The 22,054-nt window shown below is 38.9% G+C and overlaps 2 protein-coding genes across 5 annotated transcripts in view; one reads left to right on the top strand and one right to left on the bottom strand.

Moving 5' to 3' along the window:
- Positions 1–925: 925 nt before the first annotated feature.
- cfap263 (cilia and flagella associated protein 263) lies at positions 926–6,123 on the top strand. The gene is made up of 9 exons (XM_086073137.1): positions 926–1,039; positions 1,730–1,856; positions 3,625–3,768; positions 3,834–3,971; positions 4,201–4,311; positions 4,398–4,490; positions 4,556–4,663; positions 4,790–4,945; positions 5,028–6,123. The coding sequence occupies exons 1-9, from the start codon at positions 942–944 to the stop codon at positions 5,145–5,147; spliced, it is 1,095 nt and encodes a 364-aa protein (XP_085929263.1). The 5' UTR covers positions 926–941; the 3' UTR covers positions 5,148–6,123.
- Positions 6,122–22,054, bottom strand: part of srgap1a (SLIT-ROBO Rho GTPase activating protein 1a) — a 64,842-nt gene continuing 48,909 nt past the window's right edge. For 2 of the 4 annotated variants that reach the window (XM_086073132.1, XM_086073135.1), the window contains exons 19-22: positions 16,370–16,550; positions 14,258–14,395; positions 9,586–9,979; positions 6,122–7,891 (exon numbers count right to left, since the gene is read on the bottom strand). In XM_086073132.1, coding sequence (XP_085929258.1) covers positions 7,484–7,891; positions 9,586–9,979; positions 14,258–14,395; positions 16,370–16,550 — 1,121 coding nt within the window. In that variant the 3' untranslated portion in view covers positions 6,122–7,483. The remainder of the gene's footprint in view (positions 7,892–9,585; positions 9,980–14,257; positions 14,396–16,369; positions 16,551–22,054) is intronic. The other 2 variants (XM_086073134.1, XM_086073136.1) reach the window with 1 other exon arrangement.

The raw sequence follows: 22,054 nt of genomic DNA, 5'->3' as shown, positions 1-22,054 counted from the left end.
AATGAGAAAATGTGATTTTGGTGAATATTTTGGACTACTACTACAGCTCCAATATTTATCACATCTTTCATTATGGACAATTTGAGGACATTTAAAGGACAAAAATGTTCCAAAATATTCACCAAAATCAACAAAAACACATTTTCTCATTCTGATTGCTGTAGTAGATAGCAATGGTATGCAATTAACTACTAAAGCTCCTATATTGAACATATCTCTCATAATGGACAAGTTGGGAACATTCAAGGGACTAAAAGGACCATAAATGATAAAACATATTCAACAAAAATCAACCAAAACACATTTTCTAATTCTGATTGCTGTAGTACATAGAAATTGTATGTAACTAACTATACTACAGCTCCAATAGTTATCATTTCTTTCATTATGGACAATTCGAGGACATTTAAGGGTAAAAAAATATATATAATTGTTCCAAAATATTCACCAAAAATCAACAAAAACACATTTTCTGATTCTGATTGCTGTAGTAGATAGAATTGGTATGCAACTAACCACTCAAGCTCCAAGGATACTATTTGTGGTTTGGACCCAAGTGACAAGACGGCAAGACCAGGGAATTTAAAAATGTTTTTATTGTGCAGAAATTTATCAGTAAATCCTTGACCGACGGAGGGACCCACATGGATGCTGGAGCTTCTAAGAGGACATTGCAAATAAATTTGAGGTCATGACGTGTTAAGGAATGTAATAATAATAATAATAATAATATTTTTTTATGCTATCATTTGATAATAACACAATGAAAACTATTTGACGCACGTATATGCGTTTTATGCATGTATTTTGTTTTAATTTTTCCATTGTTTTACTCTGCTGTCTGCAGGCATGGAAATCTTTACAAAATTGCCTTGTAAATAAAGGTAACAAAAAAAAACTGCGCTCTACTTAAAGGAATACTAGCCATAGCAACCACCGCAATGTGCCTTAGCAACCAAGGTGCAAGATCAAGCCCAATGGAAAAGAAAAGCAATCAAGATCGACAACCAGGCTTCTCTGCCAGTATCCAACAGCTACAGTAAATACCAATCGATTTCATCACTTTAAATTAGAAATTATTCAAATGTGGACGCTTTCGCCCCTGGCTTTAGTAATACAAACAAGCTAACGCTAACTTCGGCAACCATGTCGGAATCGTATCGTCTTTTTTCATGATACCTCCTAAAATTGTAACTACTGTCTTCCGTTGTTAGCAAACTGGCGTGTAGAAATATTCCTTGTACTTAAATTATGATATTGTGGTGACTCTAAAAACATTTATAAGGAACCTATCTATGTGAAAATGTTATGTTGTAAATTGTCACAATGATTGTCCGAAAGGAAAAATGAACACATAAAAACATCGATGGGTCTATATGTTCAAGGAATACAGTAATAAGACCTGAAAGAGTTGAAGAAGAGTAACTTGCTTCTTGCTCTGTAAACATTCAGTTTTGTGTGCAGGATAAAAAGACAACCCACCTTTGTCTCCTCACCCCATTATTTACAGCACCTGCACAATATTGAGTTTGTTTACCTTACTTGGTGTGATTTGAAAAAATAAATTGGTGGTGGTAGGAAGTAACGGAGTACAAATACTTAGTTACTGTAAATTGTTCTGGTGTCTGTCTGCATAGTAGCCTACTTTTGTTGCTACCTGTGCAAGGGGTCGACTCAAGTTGCTCATATTTTAGGGGCTTTTCACTGACTTGAATCACCTGTCCACTAGAAATTCCAATGCAGCACTGCTGGCAGAAAATGAGATGTTTGAAAGTTTTATCATCCGCCTGGATCAACATGACCTATTGACCCAGCCTGCAGGTCTGGGGGTAGCTGGTAGCCAAGTGGAGAACAGCGTAAGCATATACAAATTTAATTTGTAAAAATGTAATTTAAAAAATGTACACTACAGTGATATATTTATTTACTTGAAAAATAAACTAGTGATGTTTTTTTTCCAGTCAGAAATTCTCATTAATTTCACTGCCGTCAAAAACATTTTTTTTTCAATGAGAATGCGTGGGAGAGCATCTGATACTGCTCCAGTAAATTTCAAACTTGAAAACTACTTTACTGATGCACAACCACCAATAGATGACATCATTGCCCCATTTTATATGAGATAAACACAGTTTGAGAGTCCATGGGAGCAAAGGCTGCATTTTGTGCAACCTACATTTTTCTACTGTAAAAGAACTGAAAAAGGTGTAAAGGAGAGTATTCTATCATTTGGCAGATTGGGTGTATATATAATTATTGAACCCAATATTGCATTTAGAACTGAACATTATTTAGGGATGTTGCATACCACTTTTTTTTTCAGACCGACTTGGTACAAATCCGCAACTACAACTAGTACATTTATTGCATAAAATGTATTTTAAACCAATGACAGACAATCTTGAAGAATGACCTCTTATTTATTTCTGAAAAGAGGCAGAACAGTCCCTCAGTAATTTAGAATTTAAGTTCAAAATAAAACGCAGACAACTCACTCTGATTTAGGATTTATTTGTAATAAATTTACAAGAGTGGCAACTCCCTGCATTTTAGTCTTTGTTCAAAATAAATTGGACAGCAGATTAATACAGGTTCAAATGTTGCCTGTGAAGCATGACTCTGAAATTGGAAAACTGGGCCGGACAATACAGATGAAAAATGTATCACCATGTATTTCATATCAGCCAATATTGATTCATATGGGCTCTTTTTTACCTTTTCAAAATAAGAAAAAAAATACATAGATTAATGATAAAATACAATAAAATAGAAATGCACTGAGTAATATCAACATTTCTATTTTTCTCAGTCGATGAAAGCAGGTCAATGTGTAAAGTAATTATATGCATGAAATACCATAATGGAGAAAGTCAGCATACTGACAAAATTGAGTTAGCAAATAAACATAAAAATGTTGGTAGCGACACACTAACACTGCACTTTAATTATTAATATAACGCTTACGTATAAACTTACAGAAATTGCATTTTAACTCATTCACTGCCATTGGCGACTATAGACGTCAAAAATTCATGTGAACTATTTCTATTAGTTAAAAAAAATATATATTTTAATTTTTTTATGAAAACATGGAATTTTTATTGCACATTTACAACATATATCAAATTATAATGCGATTAATTAACGACCCTTATTTTTAATATTTTTTTTATTAGGCCCGTCAGGCGATTCAAATTTTTAATTGTAATTAATCACATGATTTAACTAACGATTAATCACAAATTGTATATCTGTTCTAAAAAAAAAAGAAAAAAAGTTTTCGAGGTTTTCATACTCTCGTTAGCAAAAGTGGATTTTTTTTTAAACTAATAGAATTAGTTAAAATTATTTTTTTACGTCTATAGCCATCAATGGCAGTGAATGAGTTAATGGGCATTTGAGAAGCCATGCATGCATGCAATTTCCTGCTTGATAGTTACTGTAAATCCTAGTGACTGGTATCGGCAACTTTAGCAAATTATCGATCCCTTGAAATAAGGCTGGTATCGACCTAATACTGATAACTGGCCTATCACTAAAAGCAATGTTTTTTTTGTTGCATTCACTCTTTAGATTGATTGTTGTTTTGCACATTTAGATTGTTGCCCCTACACGACTTTACAGAAAGCTGAGGGCAACTTGCCAGATGGCCTTCAACAGCTGACCTTGGCACAAAAACTCTGCCTTGCACAAAGGGAAATAGCACAGATGATAAGAGAGCAGCAGAATGACAAGGAGAGGTCTGAGAGAATTCTGGCCAACTACAAAGTTAGTATCCGAAGTTAAAATACACAAAAGTCAAATGAATGCTCAGCTTGTGCTCTCCCCTTCAGGCCTCCATCAAAGAAATCGAGCTCCAGCGAGCGGACATCCGCAAGGACAAGAATGACTTTGAGCACAGATTGCTCAAACCAATGAAGTTGTCGGAAAGGAAAGAGCCAGAGAAGGTGCTCCACTACATCAGGAGTAAGGTGAATTCATCGACCTTACTTTATGTGGCCGTTTATTATCCATTGTTATTGTGCTATACTGTATTGTATTGCAAACCATAAAATGGCAATGAACTCATATAACCTCCAATGCTTTTGACTGATACCGTCCAAATCGTGATAGTGAGGAGGAGCTTTCCTCTCTCTCTCTCTGGACAACTGTTTGTTAACCTTCCCCTCGCTCACCACCTGCTGCCTTGACCTCAAGCAGAGCAGCCAGTGTGACAAGTTGAAACTGAAGATCCAAGGCCTGAAGGCGCGGGAGAAGCGGCTCCAGCTGCAGCTGCAGGAGAAACGAGAGCTGAGCAAAGCAGGACTGGAGGTCAACTAGTCCAGTGTTGTGCAAAACTTCAAGACACAAAATGTTCATAATTCTCACGCAATTTTTCAATTGGCTTTTACATCCAGGACGTTTTCTTGGAATCCAGCGAGACGACAATTGACCTAGAAGAACTTCAAGTCAAACATTCGCAAGCACAGCGCGCCCTCAACTCCCACAAGGTAGCTCACATGTTGATGTCGGGCTGCCTTTTGCAATTATTGTTTGCGTGTGTTCTCACCAACAGGAGAAGCTTCAACGTATGACGCAAGAGTCTGCACAGCTGAGCAGCGATATCACTAAAAGGGAAGAGGTGCTGGAGAAAATAGAACAGGACATATTACGTGCTGAACAGGTCGGACAACGCAATCTACAGCAACATTGGACCTTTCTTTGAATTATTATTTTGTTGACTATCAGACTGAAATGTTACTTTGTGTCTTTTCCTTATCTACTATCTCCTCTCGCACCTTTTCTACAGGAGCGTTCAAAGGCAGAGGCCCAGAATAAGCAGCTGCTCCACCAGATGTCTACTTACCAGGCACCCGACGTGGCCCAGTACATGCACGTCAAGTACGAACACAAGATGCTGCAGCGCAGCGTCCACACTTGGCAGAGGAAGGTTGGGATTGCTGAGGTAAACAAACAGTTTCCAAGGAAAACACAATTAAGTGTCGCCATTTTGTTTTACAACTTATCATCTCTTTTGCACTCCCCAGATGGCCTCCAAGTCGAAATTTTGGAGCCAACGCAGAGGCTCTTCTGTCAAGAGTGATGATGCTGGAACTGCTGACAACCAAGTGAAGCTGCCATACATAGCACAACATGGCAAAGCTTAGATTTAAAAAGAACTTCCTGGGTTCATGAACTTCAGTTACATTTTAGTTTAGCAAACAAAAACACTCCAAAATTATTTGTTGTACTTAAAACAGAAATAAATGCAAAAATGAAAAACATGAATTGAATAATTGAAAGGAATTGATTTAAACAATTTAAATTAAATTTAAAAATATGAATTTAAAATTGATTTTTTTCTTACTATATTCAACTAGAACTGTTTTGTAAATTGAATGGAAATATTAAAGGTGGGGTCTTTAGTTTTGACCGTTTGTGTTTGTAAACAAACAAATCAAAACGGACTCCTCCCATGGCTCTTCTCGTCAACATTGCGCCTGCATTCAGTGACACGCCCCCGTTCTGTGATTGGCTGCAGGGGTAAACATTGACTTTCTGCCCAGAAACGTCCTTCTTATGGCAAAATACAGACTGGGGGGTGGTGGTTGATGACAAAATCACCACCCACACATTAACAGAAACCCAGAGCTGTTGATTGACAAGGATTTCATGTGTATGTTTATTTCTGAGTAAAAACTTAAGATCCCACCTTTAATGTTGAAAGAAATAACACCAATGTACCGATCGTAGATTTCACTATTAATTGAAGTCATGGTCAACTATCTCTAAGCAGGGATGTAGTCAAGTCCAAGTTAAGTTCGAGTCACAAAGGTCTGAGTCCAAGTCGAAGTCCAGATGAGATCACACAAATAAGACACAAAAATATTATTTTCATGACCACAGCATTTTTGTGGTGCCTGTGCCTGTGTTGAACAATCTACAGGTTGCTTAATTATTATTATTTTTTGAGGATGTGGTTCATGAACAGTTCTTGATGGTTGGTAAAATTTATGGTAATAAAATATATGGAATAGTACCACTATCCGCTCACTGTAACTTAACAAATGTTCCACTGTAAAAAAAAAATGTTTTTCCCCTGTTAATACAAAGTAAATATTGAACAAATAAAACCTCAGACTGGACAAACTATTTCATTTATTAGAAAGAAATCCTTTGAGGTTTATAAGCCCTCAAGCATCTTGGTTATGCTGTTACATACATGCCTTATCTACATTTACATACATCAATGTGCAGTGGGTGAGCTGCTCAATTCTAAAATGTTGTCATTTACTGTAACATAACATGTAGTCATGTGACTGAATGCATACATGAATGCATGCCCAGGAACATCTTTGAAGGCACTTCCACAAATACATATTATGTCATTACAGTATGACGAAATCACACTTGTCCACAGGGATGCTTGCTCTCTAGTCTATGTCAGATCCACTAGAAAACAACAAATAGAGATTACAAAAATAATGCGAGTTAGTAAAAACAGTTTTTCATGAATATACACACAAGATCTGTCGAGCCACTGACAGCATAAACCTGCAATTTCTCTCTTCAGTTTGTTAGCGTTATAATGCTGGCTACAAGTTCAACATTCCCCCAAATCCCTACTGAGATTTAAATACACAAGTACTACACATGACAATCACACACACTAACACACGAGACCTCCACCCCTTGCTGTCACACAGGTAGTGTTTGTGATTTGACAAGGAGAAGTCTCTTTTTTTTTTTAAGGTCCACGTGGCACTCGAGTATCCATGAAGAGGAACTTCTGGAAGTCCACGTCCATGCTTCAATTTATCTTTGGCTATGATGCCAACTAAGCTACAAATGTGAATTCCACATCATATTGTGTGCATACTGCATTTCAAATACTACATACACTACTCACATAAAAGTTAGCGATGCTCAGCTAACAGATGAAATTTCAGGATGAACCCAAAATCCACTCTTAGCTTTTATGGGTGAACTTGAACTGTTCACCAGCTATTTGTGAGTAATGCTTACTTTGAAAGGCATCTATGCAAAACATATCAAGTTGTGATGCAGTTCATCACGAAGTAGTGGTTTTCTCTAACTGTCCAAACAAGCAATGTCGCTACTGCACCACACACTAGGTGACATTTGTTGCACTTCACATCGCCGATTCATTTCTCAACAAAGAACCAAAAAGCCAATCGGGTCAAGCAGCACTTTAGTCCTCATCACAGCAGCTTTGTAATACTACAAGTAGGCTAAAAACACTTGAGATTGTGGTCGCCTGGTTTCTGGCCTGACTGAAAGACGTTACATGCAGCTGTTGATCAAGTTCATTCCAAACCTAAGACACTGCCAAGACTTTGATTACTACTCTTTATTTTTCAAACTTCAGGACTGTGATTCTATTTTACACTCTACAGAGCAATGTTGGGGAACCTACATCATCTGTTACGTGCATTCTGCAGCCCCCAGTGGAAGTTGCTTTTTATAGGCCCTTTCTCATATGTTACATGGTGCAGGATTTGTCCAGAGGATCCTGAGGAGACGTCGCGGAAGGATGCGATACCTGACCGGACTTGGGCAGGACCATGGGTTTGGGTCTCAAAGCGGGCGGCTTGAGCTGCACGCCCATGCGGGGCACCACGGCGGGTTTGAAGGTGCTCGTGCTGTCGCTGGTCGAGCCGGTGCTGCGGCGGAATGGCAGCTCCGTATTAGCGGTGGATCTCAGCATGACGCCGTGGATGGGGGGGGCCAAGGATTCGCTTGAGATGGCCGGTGTGGGACCCCCTCCGCCGCCCGGGGCTTGCCTCTGCTCCAGGGTGTCCAGCACCACGTCGGGGGCGTGCTTGGCCGAGCTCTGGCGCTCCAATTCCCGCAGCTCATTTAGAGCGGTGTTCATGGTTTCTTCTATGTCCTGCGGGAGATGAACAGAATGTCTGTGAGGAAAGGAGGCCAAATAAATTTTGAAGAAGTTGGGTCAATACCACAATGGAGTGCCTTTGGCGTCCTCATCAGAACCAGTCGTCATGAAAATGTTGCTGAATAACCTAACTTTGAGGTCTTATTAGAAGTAGCAATTTAATGGGCCTCTTAAAATACGTTTCATCTTATTCTTTCATTTGTCATTAAGAGGGGAATTTAAGACAACATTTTCTTTACAATATATTTTATTCAGCCCGATTAGTCAAAACTCACCAGTTTGATTAAAATTGTGTTTGTGAAACATGTATTACACAGCAGAATCTGATTTGTCTCCATCACTGGGGCAGCCATTTTGCCATTTGCTGTCCACTGAAAATGACATCACAGTTGCTCAGGGCTCAGGTAACGACCGATCATGATTCACCTGTTTTCTGAAGCTGCGCTGTGATTGGTTGTTATCTAAGCCCTTAGCGACTCTGATTTCATTTTCAGTCGAGAGCAAGTGGCAAAATGGCTGCCCCCTGAGATGGACTAAAATGGATAGATTCTGCTGCTTCATACATATTCCACAAACACAATATTAATCAGAACACCACGTTTAGACTAGTGGGCCCCATACAACATATTATTGTCAATTTGGGTTGTCTTCCCCTTAAAACAATTAGTATACCTTAACCAATACACGTTACTAGTAACCAACAGCATTGCATGCCATTAATACAGAATGATGACTAACTGCACGTTTTAGAGGTAGAAATCGGCCAAGTTATTATCAATAAAGAATTGGCAATTGCACTGTATCACTGCAACTAAAATAAGGGAACTTATATTGCAGGGAGGGAGGACTCATGCTGTTTCAACATAACTGAGAGGGTAAAAAGAATTTCATGCTATAACTTCAACACGTTCAAACCTTTTGCGACCATTAATACTATGGATGGGTGAATAACCGATAATAGGTATCGTATCAGGCCATACCCGGCCGGGCCTTATTTCAAGATATCGGTACTAACAACAGCGGCTGAAACTGGTATCGACTGCCCTCTTGTGGCCGTTTTACAATCAGGAACTAAATGCATGCATGTTGTCTGACAAATGCCAATTAAGATGTGCAACTAGCCAACTACATATTTTGATTGGGACTTTTTCTGGTCACTGAATTAGTAGTTTCATATGTGTGTTCTATACAAAAGTGTATTTTATGAACACAATGAAAAAAAATATTAGAAAATTACTTTTAATTTGATGCAATTTGAAGGAAAAATGCTACATTAGGATATATAGGTCTTTCTTTACAATTACTTGCCATTCTCCCCCCTTAAATTGAATGTATCAAAAGTACTTGTGGCATCGGTACTTGGCATTAGTGATTACTAAGGAGTTGAGTACTGTAGTCGTATTGATTTTGGTAGAATTTGGTAAAAAGTAGTATCGAACATCACTAGTTAAAACTGTTTGCGAATGTCTTTACAACCTTGAACGAAGCGCAGAAACACAAACTTTTTCTACAAAGGATGTGATGAGATATTGTGGTGCTGCCAGCTGCCTGTCAAGCTGCTCTCTTGCGTGTAGTTAGCACACAGACACGGTAGCAGAAGACAGAGACTGACTAGGTTTTTACAGGGCGGGGCAGGGCTTTGACGGTGGAGGGAGCTGCGGTCGGCTCGCTGCTCTTCCCGCGCTGACCTGTGCGATGGTCTCCGGGTCCAGGGGCTTGCCGCCGTGGTGGTGGTGGTGATGATGGTGGTGGTGGTGGGCCTCACTAAAGGCCGTGTACTGGCCCGACGAGGTGGAGCGACGGATGGGCGGGCTCTCCGTCTTCTTGAGGGACTCGTGTCGACTGATGTTGGTCAGGCTGCCGTGGCCGGCGCGGCGCCGACGCTCGGGGCTGTCTGCCGGCAAATGGTTACGGCTGCGCAGCATGTCGCGTGGACTGAAGTGGCCTAGGACTGGGGAACCCATCTCGGGGGTGCCCCCGTGTGCGGGATGACCCTGCTGGGAGGGATGCACCATGCAGTGGGCGTCGCTGGGGCGGGCAGGGGGGCGGCGGGATGGCGGGTCTGTTCGTTTTCTGTGCCTGCTGGGATGACATGAAAAGGAAACGACTGTGATTCAAAGCAGAATCTCAGAATTGTGAGGCAGGGAATCCCAACTGCGTCACTCGCTAAATACTTCAGAGGACAATGAAACAGATACAAGCTTTGGTGTGAACAAAAAAATGGATCTGTGGAAAATTGCTGGTGGGAAATCAAACTGCAGTAACTCATAAAAGCCTGCAGGTGGAGTCGTCTGCATGTACAAAAAAAGTCATCTGGATAGGCATTGTGAATGATGTTGCTACACATTTTGCTCTGACAATGTCTAATAATGCAAATGATCTGACTCCGTGTTTCATCCAGTTCTGTCAAAGGTACTAATGCTCATTTTTATGTTTCAGGTGAAACAATGCACTAAATGCTTTTCCTAAACAGGGACAGGTGAGTTTGATTGGCAAAATGATTTAACCTCAATAATTCAACATGAGGATATGTGGAGCAGTGAGTGAGCAAGGCGAACAACCAGTAAGCGAAGATCACCTGGGAGCTAATCAGAGTTGCTGTTATGATGAAGAGGAAGGGGTATTAAGGATGAGATGACACAAACACACAGAGACACACACAGGTGTAAATACTGCATTTCTATGATGAATCATTGACAAATGTGAAGTCGAAGCAGTGCGGCTGTGCATGTTTCAAAAAGCACAGGTGGTTGTGTCTCTCTATGTGAGCATGATGCTGGGTGGGTGTCAGAGACAGCGAGAGACAGCGAGAGAAAGAGAGAGACAGCGAGAGAGAGAAAGAGAGAGAGAGAAAGAGAGAGAGAGAAAGACAGAGAGAGCACGAGCGAGAGCGAGAGAGCTGGCACGAGTGAGTCAGTGGCACGATTCAAGGTCACTAAATGCAGCAATGAGGAAGTAGAAGAGCAGCAGAGACAAAATATACACACGCGGCCAACACATGCTGAAAAAATCGCTTGGTTTTTCTCAGTGCAATCAGCACCTCAGGAAATTATGGATATATGTATACTATACATGTGATATTATGCACAACAGATAAGTCTAAACAACCCTGTTTCATATGTGGTTTTGTTGTAGAAATTTTTTTGAAAATCAATACAAACATTTTCCACCATTAATTTGACCTATAAATGTACAATTCCATTGAAAGAAAAACCCTCATCTTTAAAAGCGGGAAGTCAAAATAAACAACTGAGATAATGTGGTTGCATAAGTGTACACACCCTCTATTAACTGGGTATGTGGCTATTAAATAAAACAAAAACAAAAATTTAAACACATGTAAAATGGAAGTCGGCACACACCTAAATATCCAAATACCCTAAATATCGTTGAGCTGTTCTACAAACCCAATTCCAAAAAAGTTGGGACACTATACAAATTGTGAATAAAAACTGAATGCAATTATGTGGAAGTGCCAAAATTTAATATTTTATTCAGAATTATAGAGAACAGGTCAAAAGTTTAAACTGAGAAAATGTATAATTTTAAGGGAAAACTATGTTGATTTTAAATTCCATTGTGTCAACAAATCTCAAAAAAGTTGGGACAAGGCCATTTTCGCCACTGTGAGGCATCCCCTCTTCTTCTTACAACAGTCCGCAAACATCTGGGGATCGAGGAGACAAGTTTCTCGAGTTTAGAAATAGGAATGCTGTCCTATTCTTGTCTAACACGCGTCTCTCTAACTGTTCAACTGTCTTGGGCTTTCTTTGTTGCACCTTCCCCTTTTATGATGCGCCAAATGTGCTCTAGAAGTGAAAGAAGTAGACTGCAGGCTGGCCATTTCAATACCCGGATCCTTTTCCTACGCAGCCATGATGTTGTAATTGGTGCTGCATGTGGTCTGGCATTATCGTGTTGAGAAATGCGAGATCTTCTCTGAAAGTGATGATGCCTGGATGGGAGCACATGTTGTTCTCCAATCTGAATATACTTTTCTGCATTGACGATGCCTTTCCAGATGTGGAAGCTGCCCATGCCACACACACTCATGCAACCCTATACCATCACAGATGCAGGCTTATAAACTGAGTGCTGATAACAACTTGGGTTGTCCTTGTCCTATGCTATGATATAGCGCCCCAGTTTTTCACAAAGAACTTGGAATCGTGATTCGTCTGACCACAAAACAGGTTTCTACTTTGCCACACTCAATTTTAAATAACCCCTGGCCCAGAGAAACGCCTGCGCTTCTTGGTCTGCTTTAGAAATGGCTTCTTCTTTGTACTGTCGAGTTTCATCTGGCAACGGCGGATCGCACGGTGGATTGTGTTCACCCACAATGTTTTCTGGAAGTATTGCTGAGCCCTTTCTGTGATTTCCCTTACAGTAAGCATTCCTGTTTGCGGTGCAGTGCCGTTTAAGGGCCCGAAGATCATGGGCATCTAGTATGATTTTTCGGCCTTGACCCTTACACACAGAGATTGTTCCAGATTCTCTGAATCTTTGGATGATGTTATGCACTGTAGATGATGATGACTTCAACCTTTTTGCAATTTTTCGCTAGTAAACACCTTTCTGATATTTCTCCACTATCTTTCTGCGCAACATTGGAGGAATTGGTAATTCTCTACCCATCTTCGCTTCTGAGAGACACGGCCACTCCGAGAAGCTCTTTTTATACTCCAATCAAGTTGCCAATGGACCTCATTAATAGTAACTGGTCTTCCAGCTGTTTTTTTAAGTACAATTGACTTTTCCAGCCCCTTTATTGCTACCTGTCCCAACTTTTTTGAGATTTGTTGGCACCATGAAATTTACAATCAACATTTTTTTCCCTTAAAATGATAAATTTTCTCAGTTTAAACTTTTGACCTGTCATCTATGTTCTATTCTAAACAAAATATTGAAATTTGGCACTTCCACATAATTGCATTCAGTTTTTTTTCACAATTTGTATAGTGTGCCAACTTTTTGGGAATTGGGATTGTTTCAAGCAGAAGCTTGAGGGTTTTTGTGTTAACACTGACTTTGTGTTCAAAAAGTTCAGTCTTTGTTTCTCTAGACACTATTTCTTACATGCATTTGGGAGATTTACATTTTTCTTAGTTTTTTCTTTGTAAGATGAGGCTGACTGAAGAAAGTAGGCGATTGTTTTCACATGCACACACATGACATCCAATTGTTGTTATGTCCCTGTTGCACCATACTTTCTCCATTTGATGTGGACTTTCTTCACTATTTTCATGGTGTATTTAGTGCCTTGAATATTATTTTCCTGTATGATACATTTTGAACAATGCAATATCTGATTTCATCATGATTTGTGCTGTAAGGTGTAACTACAAAAATGTCATAAAGACAAACTAGAACATTATTTGTATTTGAGGTTAATCAGAATCACCTTAAATGGGGGCATGTGTGTGCTGATCCCATTTAATGAGTTTGAAAGCGATTGATTATTTCTGAACACAACCACATCTCCCGTTATAAGAGGGTGTTCACACTTGTGCAACAACAGTATCTCAGGTGTTTATTTTTACTCACTGTCTCTATAATACAGTATATATATATATATATTACACGGGCAACAAATAATCAACAACTATTTATTTTGCAATGTAGGCATTTCCCATTTACCGTAAACAGAAAACTATCAAATTTATTTGAAAACCCTAATAAAATACAAATGACTAAATGGCTAACACATCAGTCGTATCTACTTATACTTCTTATCTATGGAACCAGACAATTGAAGTGCTTCGGTGGGACGCAAGCACCTTTTTTTTTTGCACAATTTGCACAAAATCACGTTTTTAACAAGGCTTCCATTAGGTAGTTTTTTTTGTTTTGTTTTGTTTTTTAAAATTCAGTCATAATGTCTATTTTGGCAACTGAACCGAACTCTGACATATCCGTCTGTGCAATGTGTGCACTGACAAAGTTTGCTTATTTTGTGAAACACAAACTATGTGTTAATATCTTAAAAGCATGAATTTATTTGTAATTAAAGCTACTGAAGGCAGAAAATTCCATTTCGAATTGCTACTGACGCCGTTTGACAAAAAATGAAACTGCACACACCCTTCTTCATGTACACAATGCGCAAATGATGTCACATCCGCAGACAGAGGGCGGGAAAGTCCAAACTGAATCCAATCTGAAAATTGTTGACCAGAGGCATGCAGTACCCATTGTGAACAGCAAAGCTGCTAATTCAAGGCTATTGTGAAGATATTTTGGACAAATTGTTACAAAGCGCAGCATTAATTAATCATAATGTGAAAGTCCCACCCTAGTTGGAATATTTCTCTTGGAGAGACAGTGTTCAGTATTCCTGGCACACATTCATCTACCCACCTGGTGATAAAGGCCTCAGAGATCCTGGTGTCAGTGGGTGAACTGATGTCTTTTCCTGAGCATTTATCCTCCCCAGCATGGCCGCTGCCGGCCTCGCTGTCAGCCTTCTGGCTCAGCGTGTCCGAGAAGTTGTCATCTCTAGGACAGAGACATGGCAACATTGAGAAACAGAACACAGTCATCATCTGTCTTAGCCTCTCAAAGGCTGATATTCACCAGTCACATTTCTGTGCCTTTCAGTATGTCTGATGACACACTGCATACATTCACACACAAGCCAATTGAATGGGGTTCACAAAGCTATGCTTCTCGAGTGCAGCCGGTGGCTCTCCATGCTGTGCATCAGCCTATAGACAATACACAGATAGCACATTACAAGGAAGTCAGCACACCCTGAGAGCAGAAGCATTAGAGGACATAACCTGGCCTGAAGTGTCTCTGCAATGCATGTTTTATTACGGGCATCTTTATGGAACATGGAGAGAACGCAATCGGGTCTGCACTTGCACTGCTCAGCCTTCTCAGTTTGTGAACAGAACAGGATGTGACGCATGCTGCGGCCATCAGCAGTAAATCCTCTTGCTCTTTCATTAAGCAAGAAGACATCAGCAGTGACCCTTCAGGTGATTTATGGATAGAAGCACTGTGGCTGGACATGAGCAAAGGAGGAATTTTGTGGGCAAGCTATTAAGAGTTTGGCATGATTATGCATCTTAACAAGACATTGACCATTAGGTACGAGCAGTCACCATGGCAGATGGTATACTTGTTAGGGCAGAGAGCGAGAAGAGGGGCTGCTTTGAGATGCCAAGCATGAGGTTTATCATATTACTAATACCTCTTGTATTAAAAGTGCTGCCTTTACCACAGCTTTACAATAATGCACAGTTTTACCACAATCCGTTTTTGTTAATAATGTGCAGTGTACAACTTAATTGTATAAGAATGAGTGATGTTTTATACAATAATCTCATTCACCTTTACATGGGAGTCCCCCCTAAACCCAGCATACAAGTACAGTCCTGGCCTGTAAATCCTAATGTCTTACATTATTCTCTAAAAACCAGACAGAGCAGAACAAAATAAAATATGGTGCACTACAAGGTTTTCATGTAGGACCAATACATTTAAATATTTAAATTGTATTTTTAATTTGTCACGACAGTTACTAAAGCACAGTCCAGCACAAACTACTGCCACCCACGACTTCTTCTGACTTTGTTGACGGCTGCTGCATTTAATTAAATTATTTATGAATATGAAACATGTTGGTTATACATTTGTCAACGAAGACTTTTCAAGTAAGCAGTAATGGCAAATATGTAATATATGATTCCAATCATTATTGTCATTGCAAAGTGCTGAAAGGAACTTAACAGATATTTAATAAATACAAATAATAAAATAAATCAATATACATGTTCATAGAAGTACATGCATAAGTGTAGCGTCCAGGTACTTTGCCATGTACTTATTGAGTTGATCAAAAAGACATTCTGGAGTTTTTCTCCTTAGTGAAGATGTGCCTCCACTTGACCGAGTCTCACTTAGTCACCTTGATACACAGTGGAACCTTGATTTAATGGACTGATTGGGGGAAGGACTCGTATGTTAGATTGTCCATTACATCGAATGACTTTTATTCATGGACGAAAAACACCTAATAAGATGCACAATTCTTGTTTTGTAGGGTTTGTTTTGGAGCCTAAAAATGTCCAATACAATACAAAATTATTGCAAATAAATATTTATGAAAACACTTGAAACTGTTTGAAATTTTTGGGCTTTGCTGGTGCTTGGGGGGGGGGGCAATGGCGTTCATCGTGTTTATGATCGAGCCACAATGTTAGCGCTTGCTTTTTTCACCATCGTTACGATTAGCTGCCATAGATAAGGTCTTGACAGAAAAACAAAAACAAATTGGGACTATTAAATTGAGGTTCCACTGATGTTTTTTTTTGTTTTGTTTTTTAAATAAAGAACTTACAATCTCTTTAAATTGAGGAAATGGTCATAATGTTGTTACCAGTCACCGTTTTAAATTACCTAAAAATGTACACAGCAATGTATAACATAATGGTTCAACATGTCCGTTTATTCGAGCTCACTCACATGTCCTGGACCACAATATATTGGTGTGGCACCAGGCCGTCGATGCCGTTGTGTCGCCCTTCCCACCAGTCTTCTGACGCCCGCTGGTAGAGCAGCAGCGAGGCACCCTTCTTGAAGGACAACTCTCTGGAAGAGCGTCCGACGTAATCAAACTTGGCAATGGCTTCAATAGGCTCACCCTCTGTCAACAGAGAGGATTAGACAGGTCAGATACAGTATGTCAAGTGTGACAGACATCCGGAAGATTAAACTTGAACAAAAAAACAACAAAAAAACGTCCATATTTCATTTAATGGTATAAGAATACAGTTAAAAACATGTCTCTGATGCAGATGTTCGTACACATGGATGCTCAAGTGTGACAGCTGGTGCACGTGGAGTTAACGTGAGCTGATTGCGTGAGCCAATTGGTTATTTTAGCTTGACAACACAGCACAGTGCCTGAGGAAGTAACACACTGTATTTATAGAAGCTGGTGAGAAGAGATCTAAATTACTCCGGGGGGATTTTAGTAAGTATGTGGATCATTAGATTGAGCTGATAACTGTACAGGTGGACCTGTGGATCACTGACAGGGGAAATAAACATGGGCAATAAATTTCTATGGTACGTTAGTGCACCTCAGATAATTCATTTTAATGACTGTGCTCTTCTGCTTTAATGCACTGAAATGCTTGGAATCTCAAAAGTAAACTCCAGAATACTTTTTAGGGCCCGAGCAGCAACCGCTGCTTTTTCCCCTCATTTTTTTGCCCATTATTATTGTCACGAACAATGAATCGGAAGTTTAAACATGCATGAAAAGTCACCTAACTTTGCACACTCATCGTTCCTGGTGAATTGTTTTAATGTTGTCAAACGATTAAAAGATTAAAAAAATTAAATAAAAAAAAGACTCTAAAGTGCCCCTTTACAGAAGTTTAACGGAGTTCTATCCCGGTAATTGAGAGAAAAATGTAGCAACCTGAGATGTAAAAAAAAAAAAGTTCACGGAAGTCATACCCTAGTTTTGGCCCATTTTTGCACATTAATAGGAGGATCCTGTGTGACGTATTGTTTATGTTTCGTGCGTTGCATCACGGGATACTGTGTGGCAAGAAACACATTTCGCACATTTGGAGGAGGATTAAGAGAAGCAGATGGTTCATTCTTGTTGTGCCATCAATTGAATGGCCCTGTCGGGGGCCTGATAAAAAGTTTTAGCGCATTCCCACCGAAAAAGGGGGCGCAAAAGAGGAAAGAAATGGCTGCGTGCGTTCAGGAGGGAATAACTTGACGCTCAAAGCCTGGATTTCGGCTGATACTGACAGGGTTTGTGAGGTTTATAATTTTTTTACTTGGAAAGGATTTAAAAATAATAATAATAAATCGAGTTTGTGCAGTATAAAATCTGCTGAGTCATACTGTTTTCGCAGTCGGGTGTTCCAAAGCACGATCGACAGCCACCCTTGACTTGTTCCTCGCTTTGAAATAGGCTATCCTGGATCGCTTAACGTGATGGCTAAAAAAAAGACCATCCAGCATTACGAACAGAGGATCAAAAGGCAACGAGTACCAGAATTGTGTTGTAGATTCCTATAAATGAGACAACATATATTTTTTGTGCCTAGTTTTATATTTGAGTGACCACATCTTGTTCATCTCTTTGGAATAAATATTGTGCATCCGTATTTTGATACCTGCCAGCCTGACTTGTATACGCAGTAGCCTAGTTGTAAGTCCTATCCTGACAGCTGCATTAAAGGTGCTCCAATGCTACGTAACATGACTGCATGTTTCTTCAAGACTTTTGAAAATGTATTTATTTTTGTTGTAAATTCTGATATCCAGTTGTTCACCAGAGACCAGATGCCATTGAAATTCTCACATCACGGGACAAGTGACACTGTACTAAAATCACTGCATTTCCAAAAATATATAAAGAATAAGGTGTGCTGCTTATTGACATAATTCCCCCGTGGAACTAATGATTGTTGAATGTGTTGGGAGGGTTGGTTTTGGGGTGACGTACTTCCACGAACTTACTGTAATGCGAGACCTCTCCTGCACCTCCTTTCCTCTGGCACCACAAAGGACACTTATCAATGAAGAATAATTACACAGCTTTGCCCAGAGCTTTATATTAAATAAGAGTAAATGTTCCCAAAGCAGATGTCTGTGTGGTCAGGAAACAATAAGTTGGACCAACGTTTATCATCTTACCACATCTCATATGGGCTTTGAATAATTTACATTTTGTCGGCAATAAATATATTATGTTTCTCCCACTAACATCTCAAGACCTGGAACAGTAACAGGGGGGAACACAATTCGAGTTGTCCAAGCGTCTTCAAACATAGTTTTTTTTATCGAATTGGGTTTCAGATGAAAATTTTAGCAAAGTGTTTTATTTCATGATCATTGAATGTTGTTGCCAAGAAAAATGATGCTCATTTGGTTGCTCTAAACATGCTTGGCAACTCCTAAAACTTTAGACAAATGCAAGGTTGTTGAATTATTGTACTTTTTGTTTTGTTTTGTTTAAATGGTTCATTATCACCCCCAACATATTTTTAAAAACCAGTCCTGGCTATATGTTTCACCTAGGTTTACAAAAACTGGCATATGTAACAGCCCAAAACCTAGAAAGAGCCTTACCCTAAACCCAACAAGAAGTCAGCCATATTTAATTTCCTTTTTATTTAATTTGTCTCATTTGACACTTTTTAAATTGGGAGTCAGAATATTTCTTTACAATAATATGTCATATGTGTGCCTGCAGGTCTAAATACAATACAAGGACATCTATTGTTTTAAATACCGTTAAGTGCGATGTTAAGGGTTGGAGCTAGCACATCCGAGCTAGCACGACCTTTACTTCTACATCATGTATCCATTCAAAATGATTTGATCGTATTAGTAGGCATAATATTATCTTATTACAAGAGTAGCACTGAGGCGACTGGTCATTCATTTGAATGAAGTTAAACCAAACTTTCATTTAGCATATGTATGCTACATGCTTGTGTGTACGTGTGTGCACACACTTTTCCGTTTGTTCGGTGAACAAAGTTAACAAAAAGTTTTTTTGTGCACTAAAAACACACTTTTAAGCTCCAATTTCCTCTTACTTGCTTAAAGCATAAATCTAATGTCATACTGTAGCCTCTGCTCAACAGCACACAGAATGCCCGTCAGGGTTTACTTCTTGATTTTTTTCCTGTATCGACCATTGTATATTGAACATTTTATTAAATATTTTGTATTGATGTTCATCACATGTTTATCACAACACAAATTGATATTTTACTGTCACCCAGCTTAAACTTTTAGGGATAGCTTAACTGCAATCACATTAACAAATTCTTATCACTGTAAGCATTATTGTAATTTTTAAAGAGTGACATTTTAATTAATTATTTATTATTATTATTATATATTTATTTTAAAATGTTCTGCCTAAAATCACTTTCTCCTTAGTATAATCAAATAGGTTTTGTTTGCTGCTGTTACTGTTTGAGGATAACCACATACACACAAATGCACCTGCCCACCATAAAGTCAAAGCAAATAGAACACAACAAATAATACTGAGCTGTTGACTTGCTCACTTGTACACTTGCTGGTGGACCTGTCCTGAAAGTCTCTGTCATTAAGTGTTGGTTCGTGTCTAAGTCTCCAAGCCAATGTGCACTACAGCAACACAGTCTAAAAATAGAATCTTTGTTCCTCCCTGCCCTCCTCCCACTCACTTCAAGTCAGACGTGTGGTCCCCCTGGACAGATGCAGCCTTACCAAAACACACATCCTCTATAAACTGCTAGAAAAAGAGTGAATGGCTATGTTTAGATATTATTACAGTGAGCCTGCAAAGTAATTTTCTGTGTAGAGTGGAGGTTACTTCATTTCTAAATGTGTACTTTTCAATCTCATTGATTGTTTATTGTACCACTACTCCTCAACCCTGAGCCCTAAAAGCCTCTTGCCTCAATGAGTTGTCGAGAAAGACGCAATAGATGTGACGTGACTTCAATGAATTGTGACAAGAAGGTATTTACTGTCTGAATTAATTGGGCTGAGCTACAGCGGACATGCTGTTAATAAAGCTGACCCTCATCGGCATATGGGATTTTTCTTCCCACTGCTTCTCACTACTGTACAGTAGCAGTTTTCTCTTTTTGAGAGTCGGTTAGAGTGGGACTGACTTTCTTTTCATGCATGTTAAATAATTTTCCTGATGTTTTTTTCACTGCACTTCCTATCTCCTGCTTTGTTCTGTGTGTGCATATGGCCAGTGCAAAAAAAAGAAAAGAAAAGAAAAGGCACTATTGCCACTTACTGCAGTGAATGTGCAATTACACTTTATTCAAGTACAGCAAGAAAGCATGTCACTAGGGTCACACACTCTGGCATTGCCCCACTATTCCAGAAGGACTGCTCTAAAGGCTCAAATGTATGAAAGATTTTAGTAAAATTTTAATATTCTTGACATCGAGCATGAAGATAATTAAACCACTGTATAAACAAATACAATTAAAATAAATCAAAATTATCTGGTAGTGAAATAGAAAAAACTAAAAGTCAGTCATCATAAAATTAATCCATTCATCCATTATATTAATCGCTTAATTAACATGTTAATATAATGATATTATTACAATTAATTATAATTAAATAATTATTATTAATCAGATTATTACAGTAATGATATTGCTCATATTGACTAGGTAGCCAGACACTTATCGTTGTCACATTAAGTACTATTTCCAGTTCTGTGGCTATCATCACCCAACCCTTTTCTTCTTTCTCGAACTGGTACACTTTTGCACGGCAAATAATGGGATTGAAAAAATAAATACCGGTAAATAAAAGTAATGAAATGAAGAATATATTACTCAAGCAAAATTACCCACCAAAAGTACAGAAAACTTGGCAAGATTAGAGAAGTAAACATAAGTAGCCTTAAAATTATTTAATATTTTATAACAAACTTTATTTTATTTAGTTTATAGCTGGGAATGAAATCTCACAAAGTGAAAAAGCAAGATCAATTATTTCTCTTACACAAAAATTACCAGGTGACAAGAATTATCTTGGCATACAAGGAACCTGCATATTTTCTTTTAATTTGAGATATTTAAACTTGGTTAACAAGTTGTTTGCAGTGTGTGGTAGCACTACTAATCTGCTGAAGAAGTTGAAGATGAAGAACTGCTAAAATGCCTCTGTGTAAAATAGAATACTGCCCTTCAACATGTCCAATCCAATAAAACTTTTGCCTGTGCGTACATCTGACAACAAGGACATCATGGTGTCCTCCTACAACGTGATATATAATCAATGGGCCAGTTTGTTCAACTTCGACCTTGTGGTAAAATCATCAGCTACTACAATGTATTGATGATGTGGAAGATGCAACACTAATAATGTCACTGGATGTAAGTTACTGAACACCATGTTATATCATCCATTTACGGTCCTTCTCTCCATTTCATTCCAGTAAAATATGATAAAAGGTGAGAATCATATTACTCCACTTCTCGTATGACTGGTCCAGCGTGACCCCAGCATGTCCACATTATCTATTTTAGCAAATGAGCTCCAACACGCTACAGCAGGAATGTGTGTCAATATGAGGGGATTCCAAGACAGCTAACTATACACAAGATGATGACAGTATAGTATTTCCTTTATTTCCTGTTCCTC

This window comes from Leptonotus elevatus, chromosome 4 (genome assembly GCF_054856555.1).
Source record: "Leptonotus elevatus isolate MCC_2025b chromosome 4, RoL_Lele_1.0, whole genome shotgun sequence".
In the NCBI taxonomy this organism is placed as follows: Eukaryota; Metazoa; Chordata; class Actinopteri; order Syngnathiformes; family Syngnathidae; genus Leptonotus; species Leptonotus elevatus.
Note: the sequence above shows the minus strand (reverse complement) of the source record. Positions and strands in the feature narration are given on the sequence as shown.

Bases quoted from the DNA above. Each gene is read 5' to 3' on its own strand.
- cfap263 (XM_086073137.1), top strand. From the start codon at position 942: ATGTGCCTTAGCAACCAAGGTGCAAGATCAAGCCCAATGGAAAAGAAA. The intron at 3,769-3,833 runs GTTAGTATCCGA...TCTCCCCTTCAG, and splicing joins GAATTCTGGCCAACTACAAA to GCCTCCATCAAAGAAATCGA. The intron at 4,491-4,555 runs GTAGCTCACATG...TCTCACCAACAG, and splicing joins GCGCCCTCAACTCCCACAAG to GAGAAGCTTCAACGTATGAC.